This window comes from Streptopelia decaocto (genome assembly GCF_964273445.1).
Source record: "Streptopelia decaocto genome assembly, chromosome: 1".
NCBI classification, from domain to species: Eukaryota; Metazoa; Chordata; class Aves; order Columbiformes; family Columbidae; genus Streptopelia; species Streptopelia decaocto.
Genome location: NC_138663.1, coordinates 66,493,955 through 66,512,426, shown reverse-complemented (window position 1 = coordinate 66,512,426; position 18,472 = coordinate 66,493,955). Strand labels below are relative to the sequence as shown.

General features: G+C 44.6%; 1 protein-coding gene across 1 annotated transcript in view; it reads left to right on the top strand.

Moving 5' to 3' along the window:
- IQSEC3 (IQ motif and Sec7 domain ArfGEF 3) overlaps positions 1–18,472 on the top strand; it is a gene marked incomplete at its 5' end in the record, with an annotated part of 101,145 nt that overhangs the window by 46,408 nt on the left and 36,265 nt on the right. The window contains one exon of the mRNA XM_082059822.1: positions 17,474–17,762. Within this exon, the coding sequence (XP_081915948.1) occupies positions 17,474–17,762 (289 nt within the window). The remainder of the gene's footprint in view (positions 1–17,473; positions 17,763–18,472) is intronic.

Genomic DNA, 18,472 nt, shown 5'->3' with positions numbered 1-18,472 from the left:
GGCATCTGTGTAAGAAGCCTGAGTTACTAGGGAGGGCTCTGGACAGAACTGGGCAGCTGAATTGCAATAGTGAGGCTACAGCATTTTTAAATGGTATTTCTCTTGTCTGTTCTGCTCACTGGAGCAGACTATGGTTTCTGATTTCCTTCCAAGGAAAAGTGTGAGTGCTGGACAATGGTGAAGAGAATGATGGGTATGTGTGTGTGTGTGTGTGTCTGCATGTCTGTGCCTGTGTCTGTGTGTTTGTCTGTGTGTGTGCATATGTTCAAAAGTAGGATTCAGCCACACTTGAAGACAGGATAAAGAAGCAGGACCCCTCCTGCCTATTAGTATATGAAGATACAAGGCTTGACCCTCATGATATTTGTGCTGAGGTCTTTCAAAGATTGGTCGTTTTCATGACAGCCCTTTGGGACATCTGCAGCTGCACCTCTGTGGCAGATGGGGAGATGCTAGCAAGGAGACAGCAGAGGTTTCTGTGGTAGGGACAGGCACCTCTCCCTTGCATTTCTGGAGAGAGAAAGTTTTGGTTATGTATGTGCTGTATTTTGTCTGAACCAAGGCTTAATTTTGCCATAGTTCCCTTAGTTTCTAGTATTTTCTTGATCCTACAAGGCTGTCACTCCTACAGCATCTTAAGCTCTAGGGTCTTTTTTGTCATGTTCATGCTTCGGGCCTTCATTTTGTCCCAGTGACTCCCAAAGGCCCTACCCATCCTTTGAGCCTGAGCTTGCCTGCCCTCCCTGTGGTGGGAACCACGAAATCTCTTATCTGGGGTTTGACAGGTAAATTGAAGAGGAACCAATCATTTGTTTCAGTAATTTGACAACTTTGGCAAGTTGCATCCAAAGAAGAGTCTGAGCCACGAAATTCAGAAGCGGGGCTGAATGTCAGTGACCTCTGCAGCATGTTGCACCTAGGCCTCCAGTTAAAGGGCTTCTTACACTCATCTATGCCTGTCGATTTTATGTATTTTGTAGCTTGTCCCACTCTGGAGACCTCCTGCTTTCTTTGCTTACTTTTTTTCCCAAGGCTTTCTCTTGTCCTCTCCACTTGTCCCAGTATCAGTCCTGAATCTGTGTGTGACACAATATTCTATGTAGAGATAGAGATGGTTGAAGCCACCATGGCTATTTGAAGGTGAGAAACAGGCATACAGAATTTCTGCTTTCAGAAACAGAGCAGCTTTTTTATGCAATCTTTCTACGTGACTGTCTCAGGAGAGAAGAATGTCCCTACTTCCACTGTGCCAGAGGAAAGACAGAGCACGTGGACGACTATTAAACTTACCAGTCAGCTTTATGCTGGCCAGAAAACACCTCCTAACCTCTGACAGGTCCTGCAGTCAGCCATATCTGAAGTTACATATACAATGCAGTGAGAAGAGAAAAAAAATGGCAGAGAGGGAAAAACATGGAGTCACTGTGGAGCCAATGCCTGTAGCTGATAGCTATGCTGCTCTGGAGCGGCTCAATACACTGCTGGGAGAAGCTCATCATATCAATTACAGAGCCTGTCACCCTGCTCAAATCATGAACAGGCTCCCCATTGAACCAGGGCAGAACAAAAGTCAATCAAGACTAAAATATGTGGGTCAGACACCCTGAATAGGCAATCAGTTTCTGGGTGAGCCAGGCGTATGCCTAAGTAAGCTCATCAGGGCTCCTGATGGGAAACCCTGGGACATGGGAGCTCCCTGTGCAGCTCTCCTGAGCCTTGCTGAATGGACAGCCAGTCACAAGTGGTGCTGTGGTGAATTTGATAAACCAGCTTGGGTTTATTCTTTCTTTCCCCCCTCCATGATCAGGCGTTTCCCTAAATGAGATAAATCCTGTCAGAACTGATGCCACTAATAACCATCAGCCGTCTAGTTTTAATTAGAGTTTGCTTCATTAATGCCTCAACTCCTCTCTGTGCAGCAGATTAAATAATGTACTTGCAGCTCATTTATACAAACCCCCAAACTGCAGGGCTGAGCTGCAATCCTTTAATTAAACAGCCCGGCTGATCCCTACCGCTGCCTTGGCTCATCAGTCTAAGCCGATTAAAGAGAATAGGGACTAATAAAGAGCATAAACAGAGAAGCGACTCTTGTCTCTTCAAGGGACTTGGAGACTCCAGTGGAGATTGCCTGCTTTCTCCTCCCCTACCAGGAACCTTACCTGAGCCCACATCACTGCCTTCTGGGACCTGCAAGAATGGTCCCACTTTCAGCAGGAACCCAGCCTTATCTTGTGGGACAGAAATCCTTTGGGAGACTGAAGGAACATAGGCAGCAGGAGCGTAAAACAGCAGGTAAGGTGAAAATAAAGAGGAGCATCAAGGCAGGAATAAGAGTGATTGCCTGACTGCAGGAGAGACCAGGATGAGCAGGAGAGACCAGCTCAAGTGTGGAGCAGAAGGAGAACAAAACACAGGGCATAACAGTAGGAGCTTGGCTGTCAGGAACAGTCTGGGATGAAAGTTTGTCTCTACTTGTGCTTTGTGATGGTCATTGTTGTTCTTGTGTGGTCTTTCCTCATGTTTGTCCTGCAAGATTTCTTACTTTTTCTTTTCTACTCATCCAGCTAAAAATGCCTTGGCTGCACCTGGGTGGGAATGGTTAGGAAGATGTCAGCGTCTAACCACTCAATAGAAGCCAACTCAATGAGGCAGTTGCAATCTTTCCCACTTGTATTGTTCTGCTTTGCTTCACTGCCTGCCAACAAGCAGTGCTAGCCCCTTCTCTCCTCCGGCATGTGAATTCATTGCGGGGGGTTACAGCTCTTTGAGTTTAGCAATGCAAACTTCCCACCTAGCTTAGCTGCATTGCACTAGCAATCAGCAAGACTGGTGTTGTAGGCCATGGACATTAGGAGACAAATGTGATCCCAGAATCTGTCTCCAAGAAGCTCAGAGCCAAATTACAGTATGAGGTGATGCCAGCAGCAGGCAGATTCCTGTTGCTGAACTCTTAGGGCTTCCCCATTTCAAAGTACAGTGTAAACCTTGGGTGTGGACCACTGTTGTCTCCATTGGACTTGCACACCACTGACTTCCTGACCATAACCCATCCTGGAGGTTGGGCTTCCACTGGGAATGCCAAAGGTCAGGTTGAGGGGAATGAGGAGACTCCGTGGATGGCAGTAGGAGCTAACCATGCCCCTTTACTGAAGTGCTGATTAGACTCTGATTTAGCCAAACCCTATAATTTCATAAAGCAACTGCTCTTTTTCTTGCTGGCTTCTGCCTGTTAACGGCAGGGTTTCATTCTAGGGATTTGAATAGCCTAGTAATTGCATTTTCCACTTCTTCCAGTCTCACATAGTGGAGACTGGCATCCCAGAACAATGACCTTAAAATGTGTCCAGCAGCAGCCCAGCTCTAACAGGATTACATACCATTTTCCTTTGTGTGAGGTAATAGGGCTGAGATGAGAAAGATTTGTTTCTATTAGAGTAATGAGAGGAAATGATGGAGTCACAATTGGAGGGAACAGTATATTCATTCAGTTGCCTTTCACAGGCTTTTCAGAGCCTGCCTCTGGCTCGCCTGCGGTGCTGAATAGGAAATCAGTAGAAAATCACCTCTGGTCCAGTGATGGGAAAAGTTTTACATAAAACTTTAAGCGCTTGGGGCAGGTCCGCTTTGGCAATGAACATGGGGGTAGCACTGGAACGCTGAAGGATCATGTCACAAAGGAGACTGAATGGCATCTGGGTACATTTGGGTGAAGGGCAGGATCAGATTCCACATAGCTCTTTGGGAAGGAAGAATGTTCCATCTGCATTTATGGGAAAGAGAAGGTCCTTCCCACCTGGAAGAAGTGCAGATGAGACTTGACCTGCTTTTAAGGCAAAGGCAACAGAGTCCTCCCAGGAAGAGGAAAGGTTGGGGATCTGAATAGAGTCTTCTGAATGGGCTTGGATGTGTACTGAGCAGAAGGGCTAGGGTCTGAAACATCTACAGAAACATCTATGGAAAAGTTGGGCAAGTTCTGCTCATATTCTCCCATAATATTTCCTCACTTTCCAGTAGGGAGACTGCTGCTTAGATCAGGGTTAAAACATGATTGGTGCAACTGGCAAGTGTTTACTTCATTATTACAGACCGATTAAATTGTAACTCAATATAATTTAGATTCAAACAGCTGTGTGCTTGTTTCTAATGTGCCTACTGGATTAGTCACTGCCTGGCATCACAGCACCAGTTAGTGGTAAGAAGACATGTAAGCCATTGGCTACATCACCAAGCCAGACTTCCTTGCAGTTCTGGTGAAAGAACTCTTGACCCACTTCTGACTTACCAAAGTACTCAAACAGAAAGATGTGTTCTTGGTGGAAGAGGTCCTTTGTACTTACTGCTCTGTTTTTGTATGTGGGAGGGTGAAAAGTGGTTGGACAGATTTTGGACAATTCTTTGAAATCAAACCTTCAAAGATCTTTGCTCAGCTCTCTAAGCTGCATAAGAATATGCTACACCCTAAGCAGCACATGATTAAAAAAACAAAATCTGATGTAATTTACTTCTGGAGGTCTCATGTCTCTGATTCTTTATGTCTCATTACCTGAACTCTCTGTTTCCATTGAACATGCTTTTATTCTTTGCCCCATGAAATCATGTTGGAAGACATTGGCACAAAAGAGCCATGAATATTATCCACTGCACACAACATCATGTCCCTCTTTGGCTGCCCACTGCTGTAGCCTGGGAGCAGCTCTCACTTTGCCCCTGGGTCACTCTATGTCCTCTAACAGTTAGATCCTCCTGAGCAATCCACAAGACTTTGTTTGGATTCTGAGTACAATACCTCTTACGGTTGAGGCCCATGAAGTTGATAAGAATGGAACCACTCTGCAAGTCGATTCTCCTTTTAGATACCACTGAAGCATCTTAGTAAAAAACAGGTGAGGAATGATGATTTTCCATCAGTATCCACCACTCTTTAAGCATTACAGAAAAACAACTGAGCTACCTAATATTATGTCTGAACTTGTAAAAGATTGACCTTGCTTGACAGAAAGAATGCAAATCCTGTTCATGAAATGGGAAATTAGCTTTTCTGTCTTAGAATCACTGGCGGGATGTTGGATATATAATCTAGAGGTCAGTGCTTCCTTTCAGCTCAGAGGTATTAAGTGGCTCTGGCTCAGGTGTGAAACATGATAATGATTCTAGTCTGTATGAAATCAGATCTATAACCTACCACACAAAACAGCATAATAACTCTAACTAATTGGCCCCCAGCTGGCAGTGCCAAGTGCAAGCTCCTACATTTAGTGGACCATGGAGGCTGAATTCTCCTCTGATTCTTAACGGAGAACACTTCAGGTCAGGCTTTCAGTACCTGGACATGCCAGTGCAAAGCAAGCCTCTGTGCCCATGGTCTGTGCCTTGTGTGCTCTGAGGATAAATGACTTCTTACCCAAAGCTCTTCAATCTTACTTCTTTCATTCGTATTAAAGTCTTCCACAGCACTGTTTTTGAGAACACATGGGAGAAGTTTGAGCAACTTTTCTGCTCTGTTAGCATATACTGTTTGTGCTTATTTTCTTCTTATTGAGGTCACAGGCATGAAGAGAGGATTTTTTCTGCTTCTTAACAGCTCATCTACTTCTTATTCTTTTCTCCCTGTAGACTTAATAATCCCATTCAAGATATTACAATTGGAGGTTGTGGGGATGCAGCAAACAGTCAGGGATGGGTCAGCAAAGTTCACATAAATATTCCTCAGGCTCACAGTTGTCAGAGTTTTGATTTCAGTCTGACACAGAGATGTGGGCAAGGAGTAATGTCTAGACCCAGATTTGAGCTCTTCCTAAACTTGGGAGTGACTAGATTCCTTGCTATTTATGGTTGTTTTGTACAGTCAGGACTAGCAGCTTTAATTGCTTTGCAGGAGCCTGGGCCCAGAACCACAAAGGGGAAATGTGGAAACACAACTATATTAAAAAAAATGCTTTAGAGAACATCCTTAATATCATAGTTACCAACAACCTTGGGAATCTCTTGCAGGGAGGTATAGTTGGCAATTCTTCTAGTACTATGACCTGGGAGGAATGGCTCTTTCTAGAAGCATCCAAAGAAACAGGAGGTGAGTTTCAGATGCAGCGTCCCAGTCCTGTAAAGAAGATCCACCAGTACATGTTGGCACAATCTCCCACACAGGCATTTCTCTGCTCCTTCTCTCTAATGGCTGGTGCAGCCACTTCCAGGCAAGTCTGGAGAACATGAGGGTGGGGAATTAAAGTGCGGAGTAGGTGGGCTATTTAACAGCAAAAAAATCTCTGACAGAAACGGGAGTCTCTCTATCACATGGGTTGCTGTATTTGCCTCTATCAACACCTTTCTTCAGGAAGGAGGAAGATGGCAGGAGACAGAGGCCCAAGAAAACCCATCTGTAGTATCCTCTTTTGAAACTGCAAAGATAACCCATCAGACAAAAGTTTTTTGAGAACCTGAAGCTGTATCCAGCCATTGCCTGGCCACGTGTTCTTCTAGTCCTTCCTATTCCTCTGTTACTTCTCTTGCTTATGTGGGGAGTTCAGCCTTGGATTCGGGTACTCTTCTCCTACATGTGACAACACTTGCCATTTCTTGGGCCACAGGAGTGGTAATGTCAGTGAAAGAGAATTGATCATAGACAACCTTACATTTGTGGGAGCCACTTTCAACAGCTATTGAGATAAGCTAGTTGCTTTAACACTAGATGATTCACTCATGGCTTGCAGATGATCCTCATGTTCTCTCTCCTGCATTGTGAAGAATTCCCTGCCTCTAGTATGGCAGCTTCTTGTTACCAGTGGAATGCAACATAAACACCTGGTGTACCCTGTGTTTTCTGTCTGATAACACCACAGAGATGCATAAGAAGAGGTTATGACAGCTTTGGAAAGAGGCCTATGTCTAGCACTGGAAAATGGGCACAGACGGTTGATGAAGAAATAGCAGATGGACTGTGGTGGAGCTCATGCCATTCATTTTAATACTCTACTGATATCATCTGACAAGATCTGCATCAGTCAAGATGCACCCACCCTCAAAATTGGGCCATTCCAGATCTTTAATATGCTACGGTGTATTCTGTTGAACTTGACAGGTGGTTTCTGTGGACCCTCTGTCCACTCATTTGTTCGTGGCTTACAAGGCAGAGAGAGATAAGGCAAAGAGATGGAAAAAGAGACAAGGAGAAAGAAAGGCAGACAGACTCACCCCCACAAAGGTAACAGTTGTACTGTAAGGAAAACGGATGGCAAACATGCTGTACAGAGAAGGAGAATGACACGAGAGAAGGAACAGGAAATTCAGGAAGTAAAAAAATAGTGTAAACGAAAGAAGAAACTGGACGGAGCAAGAATATATGAACAGGAGACAAATGAGCAGGTCCCTTGGCTGGAATATTCCTGTTCATGCCAGCATCCTTTGGCAGTGACCGCAATGAGGCTGTGGCCTTTTATTACAAATTTTCTTGCAGTGTGATGCCAATCCAAAGGCCTTTTGTCTTTTCTGTTCTCTGCGACACTAACTCACTTGTATGTAGTTTCATCTTCTGATCATCCCCATGGGGCAGGCTCTGTGTTCAAATACAATAAGCTCTCCCTTGGAAAGATATGTCTGTGCTCCAGAGTTAATTCTTCTGCATGTATCTCTGCCAGGCTTTCATATTCTTCAGGAAGAACTGAAGAATCTGAGAGGCTGAAGCACACTGTACAGCAGCTCAGGCCGTTATATTTGGGCTCCGCAAACAGTGAGATAGCTGAGGGGGGCGGGGAGTGTAAAAAAGTTGGGAGTTTTTGGACTGTTCAAAAACTGCAGAAGAGCTGGAAGCCACACCATCTTCTGTGAGTAGACATCATCCTGAAGAAGAACATCAAGACATAGACAGGAGCTGAGTTCCATGTGGTTTTTCTTTTGAGACTGAGGAACCTAACTCTGGCCACACCATTTGGAAGTGTGTTCTAGTAACTTTTAACCATCTCTGGTTAGCACCTTGGTTCTTTTCCATACATAGATTGTACCATCATCACATGGGGAGCTGTATTTGCCTAGTGACTAGAGTCATGTGTCAACTTTGTCATGTCCCACACTGGTAGGTTGCTGCTCTCCTGTAAACAGGTTGTGATGCTGTTGTTATTGCCTGTGTATCTGGATTGACTGCAATCTCTCTCACTCCATCCTTTGGGGAAAGAGGGAAGGTGGGGATAGGCTACCCTATGTACACATTGCTGGTACTCTTTTGCACATCTGCTGGAGTGACTGGCAAAATATAACAAATGCCTGTAATTTCCTGGAATACACTTAATGCGAGAGTGATAGATCAAGAGGCACAAAAATAGATAGTGCAGGTTGTATTGTGAAAAGTAATGCTGTGCTGTTACAAAACAGCTGGATCTGGTTGTCTTAAAATGCAGCATATTGGGCTAGATCCTCCACTGACTTTGGTGCAGTTCAATGGCATAATGCCATTTAGCACCAGCCATCATTCTGCTCAACAATGCAATAGGGTTAGTTGTGTCAAGGCAAACTCCTACTTTTCTTAATGATCTTGCCTCAGAAGTTCCATGTCTGAGTACAAAGTATAGGGATGGGAATAATTTTCATTCCTCATAGGGAAGAAATTTTAAGTGGCCCTAGAGTAATCTCAGCTTGTACAACCAAATGCGTAAGCTGCTAAGTCATCCTGTTTTCCACATGGGAATGAAGAAAGATAGAAAAGGGAATAAGGCCTCAGGGAAGAGAAGTGACATGAATTGGATCAGAGTGTGAGTGAAGCAGCAGTGAAAAAATAGGTTAGAACTTGGAAAAGTAGAGCTTTGTGCCTGCTGCACAAGGCTGTGGGGATGTTCACTGGATTGGGGAAAGGAGGAAGGAATGCAAACCATGCTGTTTCTGTCTTGGTCTTCAGCCATAGGCCACCCCAAAACTCTAGATCTGAACACACTGGCAAAGTTAAAATCTGGATCATATCTGCTTTCCTAAAGCTGATGAATGGTATTAGGACTGTCTGTATTGAGGGTGGTAGTGTGAGGCTGTGTTACTCTTTATGTTGAAGAGGACAGTGCTTCCTTCTCCTTGATTTGACACAAGCAGTGGCCTTCTACTGGGCTGCAGGGGTCACAAGAGATGAAATAGCTGAGACACTTGAGAACATTGAGAAATTTGTCTGGGTTACAAGAAGATCTTCCTGTGAAGCTGCTCACTCACTGCCTTCAGTAGTCAATTACACTGATCCCTTCGGAAGGAACCCAGAGGTGCAGTCCAACCCAGGGTCTGTCACAACAGGTGGAAAAAGAAGACTACAGAAGCCCTTGCCTAGGTCTATAAATGCCAGGAGTTGTGTCCCTCACTCAGCTAACAGACAGCTGGAATGGAAGAGCAATGGGCTGAGGGGATATGCAAGGTTTCCTTGCCTTTCAGAGGCTCTGCTGCCTCCCAGCCCTGAATTCATCTCGTTTTAGCAGTGAAATTCTATCTTCTGCATGATTGCACCGGCAGGCTTTTGTCAGCGAATTTGGTGATGCTCAAACCTGCCTCAGGGATGAGGAGCCAAGAGATTTGAGTCGAAGTGGCAGAAAGACTGCTGCTGAGAAGCCAAGTTTCTCTTTCCTGGGGTGCTGAGCGGGCAGTTACACTAATGCAGGATGCCATCTGTTTTTTCCTACTCTAAAAGGTCGTGTTTACTAAACATTGCAGAGGCAAGAGAGGTCTGGGGTTAAAGTAAAAGTAATTAAACCCTGCAGAGTAGGACCCCCCTGTGCCTCCACTGTCCAGTTGGTGCTTTTCACACCTCAGTGATAAGCACAGGTGCCCTGTTTGACACAGAGGCAAGTAACCCCCTCTGCAGTGACAGGCTGTGGGACCTCCTCCTAGTCTAACCAGCAGAGACAGCACAGCAACCAGCCTGGGGCAACAAGCACCAAGGTGTGATGGGCAGCTGAGAAAGGGGCTGTCCTTCCTAAGCTGAGCCCTGTGCTCCTGCAGCTGGTGAAATGGGAGGCATGGCTGGGGAGGTGGCCCAAGTGTCATTCTGACATGTCACCCAGGAACTATAAGGAAAAAACCCCTGTGTGACAACCACATGACCCAGCACAGCCAGCCTTGCACCAGGAACTTTTCTCATTCAGTGGGAGCTGCCTTTGCTGTTCCAAGTCACCCTCCGAAGGAGCCTGTTTGTTTCCATGAGAAAAGCAGAGGTCCTAGTCCTCAAGTGGCTAAAGTTAGTCATGGAGAGCCTGGCTGTCAGACAGGCAGCCAGCCCAGACTGACACCTGGACAATCATTTTTGCACTAGGAAGACATGAGGCCCATCAGAAAAGTTTAGCTCCTGTTCTACAGCAAAAGGCACAAGAACACAACAATATGGAAATTACACAGCATGCAGGGATCGTGTTTAAATACCAATTCCAAAATGAAGGCCCTGACTTTAGCATGCTGGACCCTGTGGGACATGAGGCATTTGCTAGTATTATTATATTTTCTGTAATAATACTCACTGAAACCACTTTAAGCAATGTTGAAAAGATGTTACATGGTTCAGTCTGTGCTAAAGGATGTTACATTTAATTGATTTCCAATATATTTACCATCCCGTACTGTCAAACCTATTTTACAGGTGTGTGTGCCAGCCTTTTTATGAAATAAGTAATATATTCTGGGATGGGTAATGAGCTTGCCTAATTATCATTAATTCCTCTTGGGTAAAACTAGTGTGAGAAGATGGCTTGATGCCACTGCTTTGCAAGGTGTTACGTGAATGTAGACAAAATCAGAATCTTGTTCCTATATTTGTCTGTGTTGGGGGAGACTGTCTGTGAAAGCTGCAGCTCGGCTGGCAGAGGATGATTTGCCAAGATCAAGTTCCAAGTTTCCTGCCTCTCTGGCAGGAGAGACTTTTGCCTTCCATCATTTTCAGCATGCTCCCAGAGAGCATTGCCTCCAAGCCACCCTAAAACCTGAACTCAAAAGCAAATCAGAAGCAATTCTTCTGCACTCAGACCCCCAGTATGTCAGAAATCTTTGAACTTTGAAAAGATCCCATATTACCAAGCTTCTCTCAGCCATTTTTTTTTTCATTGAATTCTGATCAACCCGTTCACCATATGTTTCGGGTGTCCTCAGGGAACACTGAAATGAAATAAACTGAAAAGGCACTTTGGACCCCGCTAACTCAGCAATTGATTTTTATTTTTTTTCTGAGCAGGGAGATGAGCAAAAATCCTGAAATGTCTTAAGACAGAGGGAATACAGCTTCTTGCAGACTTGGGATCTGAGTTCCATTCTCTTGGCATTAGCCAGTGACCTCTTCTTCTAATTCTCCATATGCCAGTTTCAAAGGGTTTTTTATTCTGACATCTTTGAAGCTTTGAAGTCTCATATGGCTCTCAGGCCATGATAATGATAATGCTAATCACTTACAGTACTTTAAAGCAGCATATATACAATAACCAACTGATCCTCATAAGGATCTCTGTGAAATGGATTAATAAATTTTTGTGGTCCTTCATAACTAGTCCCTGTAGTCTTTACCTCAGTCACAGGTCGCAATCCTGCACGCTGACCTTGAGTACCATGAAGAAGGCATTTGGTAAGTTGTACATGGGAAACAGCAATGTGCTCTTCTTCTGGAGTGACACAGGGACACAAACAGGAGGTGAGATCTGTCCCTGTGCTAGTTTTGTAACACGTAGCTTCCTCCTGTTCAATTAGCCAGATCTTTTTGAATAACCACTATACCTGTCAACAGGGCATCTGAGCATCTTCTGCTTGAGTGACTGGTTTCTTATACTGCGAAGTCCAGAAGAGCCATTGCTATTTTTGCTACTCTGTTATTGCTCTTATTTATCTGCAATAATGTTTCTTCTTGTGGGAGAGAAGGAACAAAGATACGAGTTTTGTGTCTTGACCTCATGGGAGCTGTGTAGCTGTGGAGTGGTCAGTGAGAAAGCTCAGTTCTAATTTCTTGCAGGACTAACATTACTGTCCTTGAGAAGAGTAGCTCTCTGGGTCCTAGAGCCCTATTTAGTCATTCAGCCACCCTGTAAACATCTTTCTGAGAGCTCTGAAAATTACTCTCAGACTGTGAACTGATTCTGGTATTTGACGGTGAGGCAATGGATTGTAATGTCTGGAGCATCCAAGTCCTGTGTTGTGTCTAACTTGAAACTGTCTTGAAATATTTGGGGGGAAGGGGCTGCGTGTTGTTTCTTAAGTGATCAGTTATGGGAATGTTTAAGCCTGACAGTCAAGGTTCAACAGATGACCATGATTCAGCTCCACAGCTGGCAGTTCGAATTGCAGATCCTTGCCAAGCTGCAAACATTATGTTTCCAGCAGCAAGGAGGCTGGCGAGGCTTATGCAAGGAAGGGCACTATCCTGATGCTGTAGGAAATGAAAAGCTGTCAAATCTCTCCCAGGACAGAGTATGGTACAACAGCTCTGTACAGACGTGGGGAGTTGGTACTGCTAGGAATGGGTGGATGGAATTCTCTGGTTTGACAGTTTAGTATCACTGATTTGGGCTTTAGGTTTCCAAAATACCAGGAAGGGAGAAAAAAGTAAGTAATAAAAAGCCCTCTATCTAATACCATTTTTCCTCTGTCATCTTCCTACATCCTTCCCTCAGAGTATGCCTTATAGAAAACCTTAATGAAACATCTGCACACAGAAGCTAAATATCAGAAACCTCTTTTACCTGTGCTAGACAAGCATATTTAAGACTGTCCAGCTGAATTGTCTCAGCAAGGGCTTTTTCACCATCATGCTTTCTTGAAACAAACACTAGGATTCAGCCCAGAACCCTGTTATTTCTGGCTTGAAATGCTAGACTAGCTGTAGTATTTCATATAAGCCCTGAGTCAGATTGTCTGTAGTCATCGTCTTTGCTAACAAAACTGGTCTCTGTCTGCAGCAGGCATGTACAAGTCAGCTGTGCAAAAGTAGCAGGAGACACCTGAAGCATGAGAGATGTTTTCTACAGCAGATGGAATCTATTTGTAATAATGACTAAGCTACTTGCTGTGGGTCATAAAAGTCATATAGGGACATCTAGAAAGAGCAGAACAGCTGAATTTGTAGTCTTTCTTTTTTATCTGATTGCAAGCGATTTACATTAATATTACAACTTTCAATCAAACAGAATTCAAAGACATTACAAACCTTCCCTACCTGATTGCATGATGAGCAGAAAATTGCTTCATTTATCATGCGAGAGTAGCTGTAAAGACTGTGAAAGATGGTGGTATATGATACTTTAGGACAGCAAGTAAAGAACACTGATTACAGTTGAAACTGGAGAGCTGATGCTGGCATACAGAATTAAATTAACCTACTTGGAGTTTGGCCAGGACATTGGGATTCACACCTTAGACTCTGCATGGGACTTTTAATTATTACAAGTGGTTAGAAAAATTTTCTCATCCAAGAAACAGAACATACAATAGCTCCATTCCCTTCCTTCATCCCATAGCCAGGGAGGTTGATTGCTCACAGGCCAAGGGAAACCAAGTGAATCCCGACTATTTACTTCATAACGCTTTTTTTCCAGAGATCTTCCATGCTATGTGTCCAAGCAAGTGTCTATGCTTGCCCTACTTACTTTTCTTACTGTTGGGTTTTTTGTTGCTATGATTACAGTAGCTCCTGAGCTCTCACTTAGTAGCAAAACCTGTGCCAATCAACTGTATCACTGAGGACAGAGTGAAAAAATCAGGATTGTTAAGGCTTTAGCCAATAGTTCACTGGAGCATCAGTTTTGATCTTTAGCAGTGTGTTTTGTCTCTCATATGGAGCCTTCATCCATTGCTGCTGTTGGACAACAGAGAATAGACCTCTTCGTGACATTTCCTCAGAAACAGGTTCAACATGGGAGTAAACTTGGGTGAATATAGGGTGGTAAATGGAACCATAGGGCTGCAATGTTAACACTCAGACTATTAAGCAAACTGTGTCTTTACCCCTTTTTTCCATTGCTTGTACTCACTGAATTTTACCAGCTGACGCTGAAATTTCCCAGGTTTGATCTTTTGCCCAAAAGTGAAGTAGGTTTGTCTCTTTTTTGAGAGAGATTTTTTTTTCCCACTAAGTAAAAGTGGTTCAGCCATATTTTTGTTTATTTATTTATTTACAAAAGAGAATGTGGAAACTATTCCCACTTCAGCAAGAGTATTTGCTATTGCTTTCTGAACAGCACAACAGCCAAACCAGCAGGGGGTTAAAAAGTTTATATTTGGCATAAAAACAACATTCAGCTAAAAAATGCTTTTGAGTGCTTCAGTGGAATCTGATTTTGATTTGACCGAGTTTTGACCCTCAGAAAATCCCACGCATCAGCACAGTACATTCTGAATGGGTGTATCCACTGGGCTAAGAGCATGCATGGAGGAGGAAGGCAAGGTTATACGTGTATGTGAGGTTAGCTTGCATCCTTGTCCTAGCACAATGTCTTTAGGGGCTTCAGTTACGCACTGTGAGTGGGAGCACTCAGCTTGGTGGTGCTTCTCACACGTCTGTGACTGAATGTGTGCACCTAGTGCTTGCAATCTTGGGGCTTTCCTGTGTCTTGAGGAATATCCTAGATGACTGATGAGGTTAAATGGAGCTTCTGATCATTTTGGGTTCGTTCAACACCCTGTGCTTCATCGGCCAGGGTAAGAATCACGTCCAGTGAGAGCACCTAGGGTCAAACACAGCCCAGTCATCAGTGGGTAGGTCCAAGGTCAAGCTGGGGAGTCAGTCTGCAGGTCAGAGTCCAGATCAAGTGGTTCCATGGCCATGGACAGGGAATGGCTGTGGCAGAGCTGGAGACCAGCACTCTTACAGTCTCCTTGGGACAGGGAGTGACTGCTCCAGGCTGGACTGAAAAGGGGGAACTGTGCAGGATGTTTGGAGGGAGGCCTAGGTGAGACATTAAGGTCTATTAGTGCACTAAGGACCCTGACAAGACTTTCCAGAGAGAACGAGAAATCTTCATGTCTGGAGGTGTTCAAGAGCGGACCGGAGGAAGCCCAGATCAAACTTACCAGTCTTTGAAAATGGCTCTGCTTTGAGCAGGGACTTGGAATAGAGACCTCCAGCCTTCCCTCCCAGCCTAGGTTATTCTGTGATTCTAAAAAGCCTGCGTTTTTTTCTTCTGTATGAGCAGTGCATGCAGGATATCCTGTCACTATGAATATTTCCAACTCAGACTCTAAACTGTGTGCTATAAAACCCAAATAGGTAGCATACACTGGAGGTGGTGTACAGCCTTGCAGGACAACAGGCCCCAGTGCTGCAAACTCTTATGCACGCACTTCACGTTCTATCATGAGCAGTCAGTGGAGGCCCTCAGAAAAACAAAGAGTTATGCTTATGTGCAAGAGCATCACGTCAGGGAATATTTGCTGGCATTTAGAGTCCATTCATGCTCCAAGGGAAGTCAACTGGCTCTCTAGTCTACTGCCTCGGGCCCTGATCTGCCCTAAAGAAAGTCTGCATAGCACACTGCACTGTGGCCTTGACTCAGCAGAGCAACGTGGGATATGTGGTGTGCTGAATCAGAGCTTATGCATCTAGCTGAAATTGCTTTGTAGGGCACAGTCTGGTTCCCACTGAAATACTTGTGAGGGTTTCGGAACGCACTCCAAAGAAAACATGATCAAATCTATGTTCAAGGTCATCCCTTGAGCCGAGGATAGAAATTACTGCTCTGCTGGTTAAAACGAGAACGGGTAGAACAGAGGCTGCCAATAAAAATGCTACAGCAAGAGCTGTAAGGCGAAAGTCTTTTATTAATACTTTGTTAAATATGTATGGATGTAGTTAAAAATGCATACATACTTTACATGTACATCTTCAGGTGTAGAAAAAGGAGTGTTCAGTTACATAGTAACAGGGAAAGAACACAGAAAAAATTTATAAGGTGTACAACCTAAAAGGATAGTGACAGTTTTATGCCTAATTTTAATGGTGGCATTTCCTGATTGATGAGGACACAGATATGTCATTTTAAAATGCTTTGACAAAGTTGGTGATATAGTGTTTATGTAAGAGACTGGTTTCTTCTGTGAATTTATTTTTTAAGTCTAACTGGTGACTACATGCATGTGTATAAAAGAAGCAGCTTTCTTCCTTTAAATCCTTCATCTTTCTTAGTTCTGCAGTTGTGGTACTGTCTTTGGCTCACCAAATGTTGAGCCCTTTTAGAAACTGTGAGAATATTTCTAAATTTGATTGTTAAATCTACTGAACAGACAAGCCGCCATTGGAGAGAATAAACTTCCTTTTAAAGTACTAGTAAGTATGCAAAAGTGCTCTGAGGCTTAGGAGGCAAAGTCTATTTACAGTTAGAAGACTTGGGCTCTTAAGTACTTACAGCACTTTTGAAAATGAGACTTAAATGCTTCAAAGTAATTTGGGCACTACACAAAATCATATCTAATTTCCCTGATTTTGCTCTGACATGAACACCAATCATAAAATGGTTTGTTATCTAGATGACAGCAGAACTGGTTGTATGTGGAGCAAATCCAAGAGAAAGAAATATGATTCAGAAGTGAATTAAATAATTTAATGGTGTTTAAATGTGGGAGGCAGTACACACCTGTGGTTTCAATGGAATTAAGTGCACCGGTTCTGTAGTAATTATTTCCAAACTAGATGTTGCTCTCAGCTAAATACTCATTCCCTGGAAAACAGTGAAGCTGAATCTGATGTACTTGGTGCAGTAGAAACCAGGGTCCATGAGGACTGGCCTGTACGCTATTGGAAATCATAAGTTATTCCCCTGTAGCAACGGGAAGGAGACTAATGTAACAACAAACAACAAACAAACACTCTCATGATTCCAACAGTCCCCAGAATACCAAAATCTTGTTTGAAATTAGATGGGTTTTGAAAATATTTGACAAGAGAGGTTAATAACAGACTTCCTCAGCACTTCAGTGGATCAGACACATGCTAATACCATCCTGTCCAGAGCAACATGTCACCTGTTTTAGAGTGCACTGTTGTCAGGTCCTGGTTTCACACGCTTACTGCTGTGCCTGATGGAAACTTCAGGGGAAAACTGGATCCTGCCAGACGGGACTCTGGGGTACACAGGGAGATGCTGAACAATAGGCAGCAAGGGCACAGGGGTGACTGCCTGCTGCTAGCTGCTCCAGGGAGCAGGAGAGGTGTCTGTGGGCCTTGACACCTTCTTTGGCTCTTCATGTCCAGCTGCAGCACCACGAGCAGAGGCATCTGGGCAGCTCCAGCAGTCACAGGACTGGTTCATACAGTGTGTGCAGCTCAGGTGCCTGATCTCAGGGAGGGAGGGATCAGAGCTTTGGCTGCATCGACCTGAAGTCCTGATCCATCACTGAGAGAGACCCGCCCCTCACAGCACAGGCTCCCTAAACATTTAAAATGCAGCTCAGTGAATGAGTATAGTGAACAACAATAAACATAATCGTAAATAAAATACAATTTAAAAAAAAAAACAAATAAAAAAAGCGAAACGTTGCGTTTTGTTCACAGTGACGATCCCAGCGGTTCCACAAGCAAGAAAGCCGGGTGTGAAACGGAGGATCCGAAGGAGGCCGGCAGACAGAGTGGCCAGGAAGGCAGGTCCGACACCCAGACGCTAAAAGCCCAGCATGCGGAGCTCCAAGAAGAGCAGGCAGCGGGGTGTTCCCCTCTGGTGCAGAAGGCGAGCCTCCACCACACGGGCTCCCCAGTGAGAGTGCAGCGCAGCAAAGGGACGGCCTCGTGTTCCCATGCAGCTGCCTCCGATTATGAGCTCTCCCTTGACCTAAAGAATAAACAGGTACAGAGGCTTCCTCCTCAGGCTGTGGGAAAAGGGGACGGGGTGGGTGGGACTGCATTCGCACTGCGGTGGGACATCTTTCAGCAAGTACTTTAGCCTTTTGTGCACCCTGAGCTTTTGCCCTGCCTGAACAGGCTATGTGGGGCTGATGGAGGAAGTAGCTTCCCCACCTCTGACTGCTACACCCTTTCACTCAAACCTGCTGGGCTCAGCTCCTCGTTGCCTGGGTTCTGTGGTCCAAAATGGACCCAGATACTTAGTTGTGACTGTAGGCTTAGAGATGGGTTGTGGACAGCCAAGAGCTGTGACATCCAGAGGTGCTGTCTTGCTGACAAACGTACAGTGCCTGAAGGGCTCCCAGCATCTGATTGTCGCAAAAGATCTCCCTCATGGGAGAAGTCTCCAAGAGCCATCTTGCTTTCTTGGATCACACTGGGGAAGTCCCCCAGCCCACTTCCACATTAGCCACTTCAAAGCATGAGCTTTCAGGGGAAGTGAGGTTTGTTCAGTGAGTGTCCTGCGTGGTGTCTGCAGTGGTGTTTGTGTATTGCTACCATCACTGCCTTCAACCCAGTGATGGATGCTGAAGAGACAAGCAGGTTTACCAGGCTGAAAGAAAATTATTCAGTTCTTGAATTTGCAAGCCTTGCCTCCTGTGCCTGAGGCTACAGGCTAGCACCAGAGCAGAAGCATACCCACCTCTAGCTGCA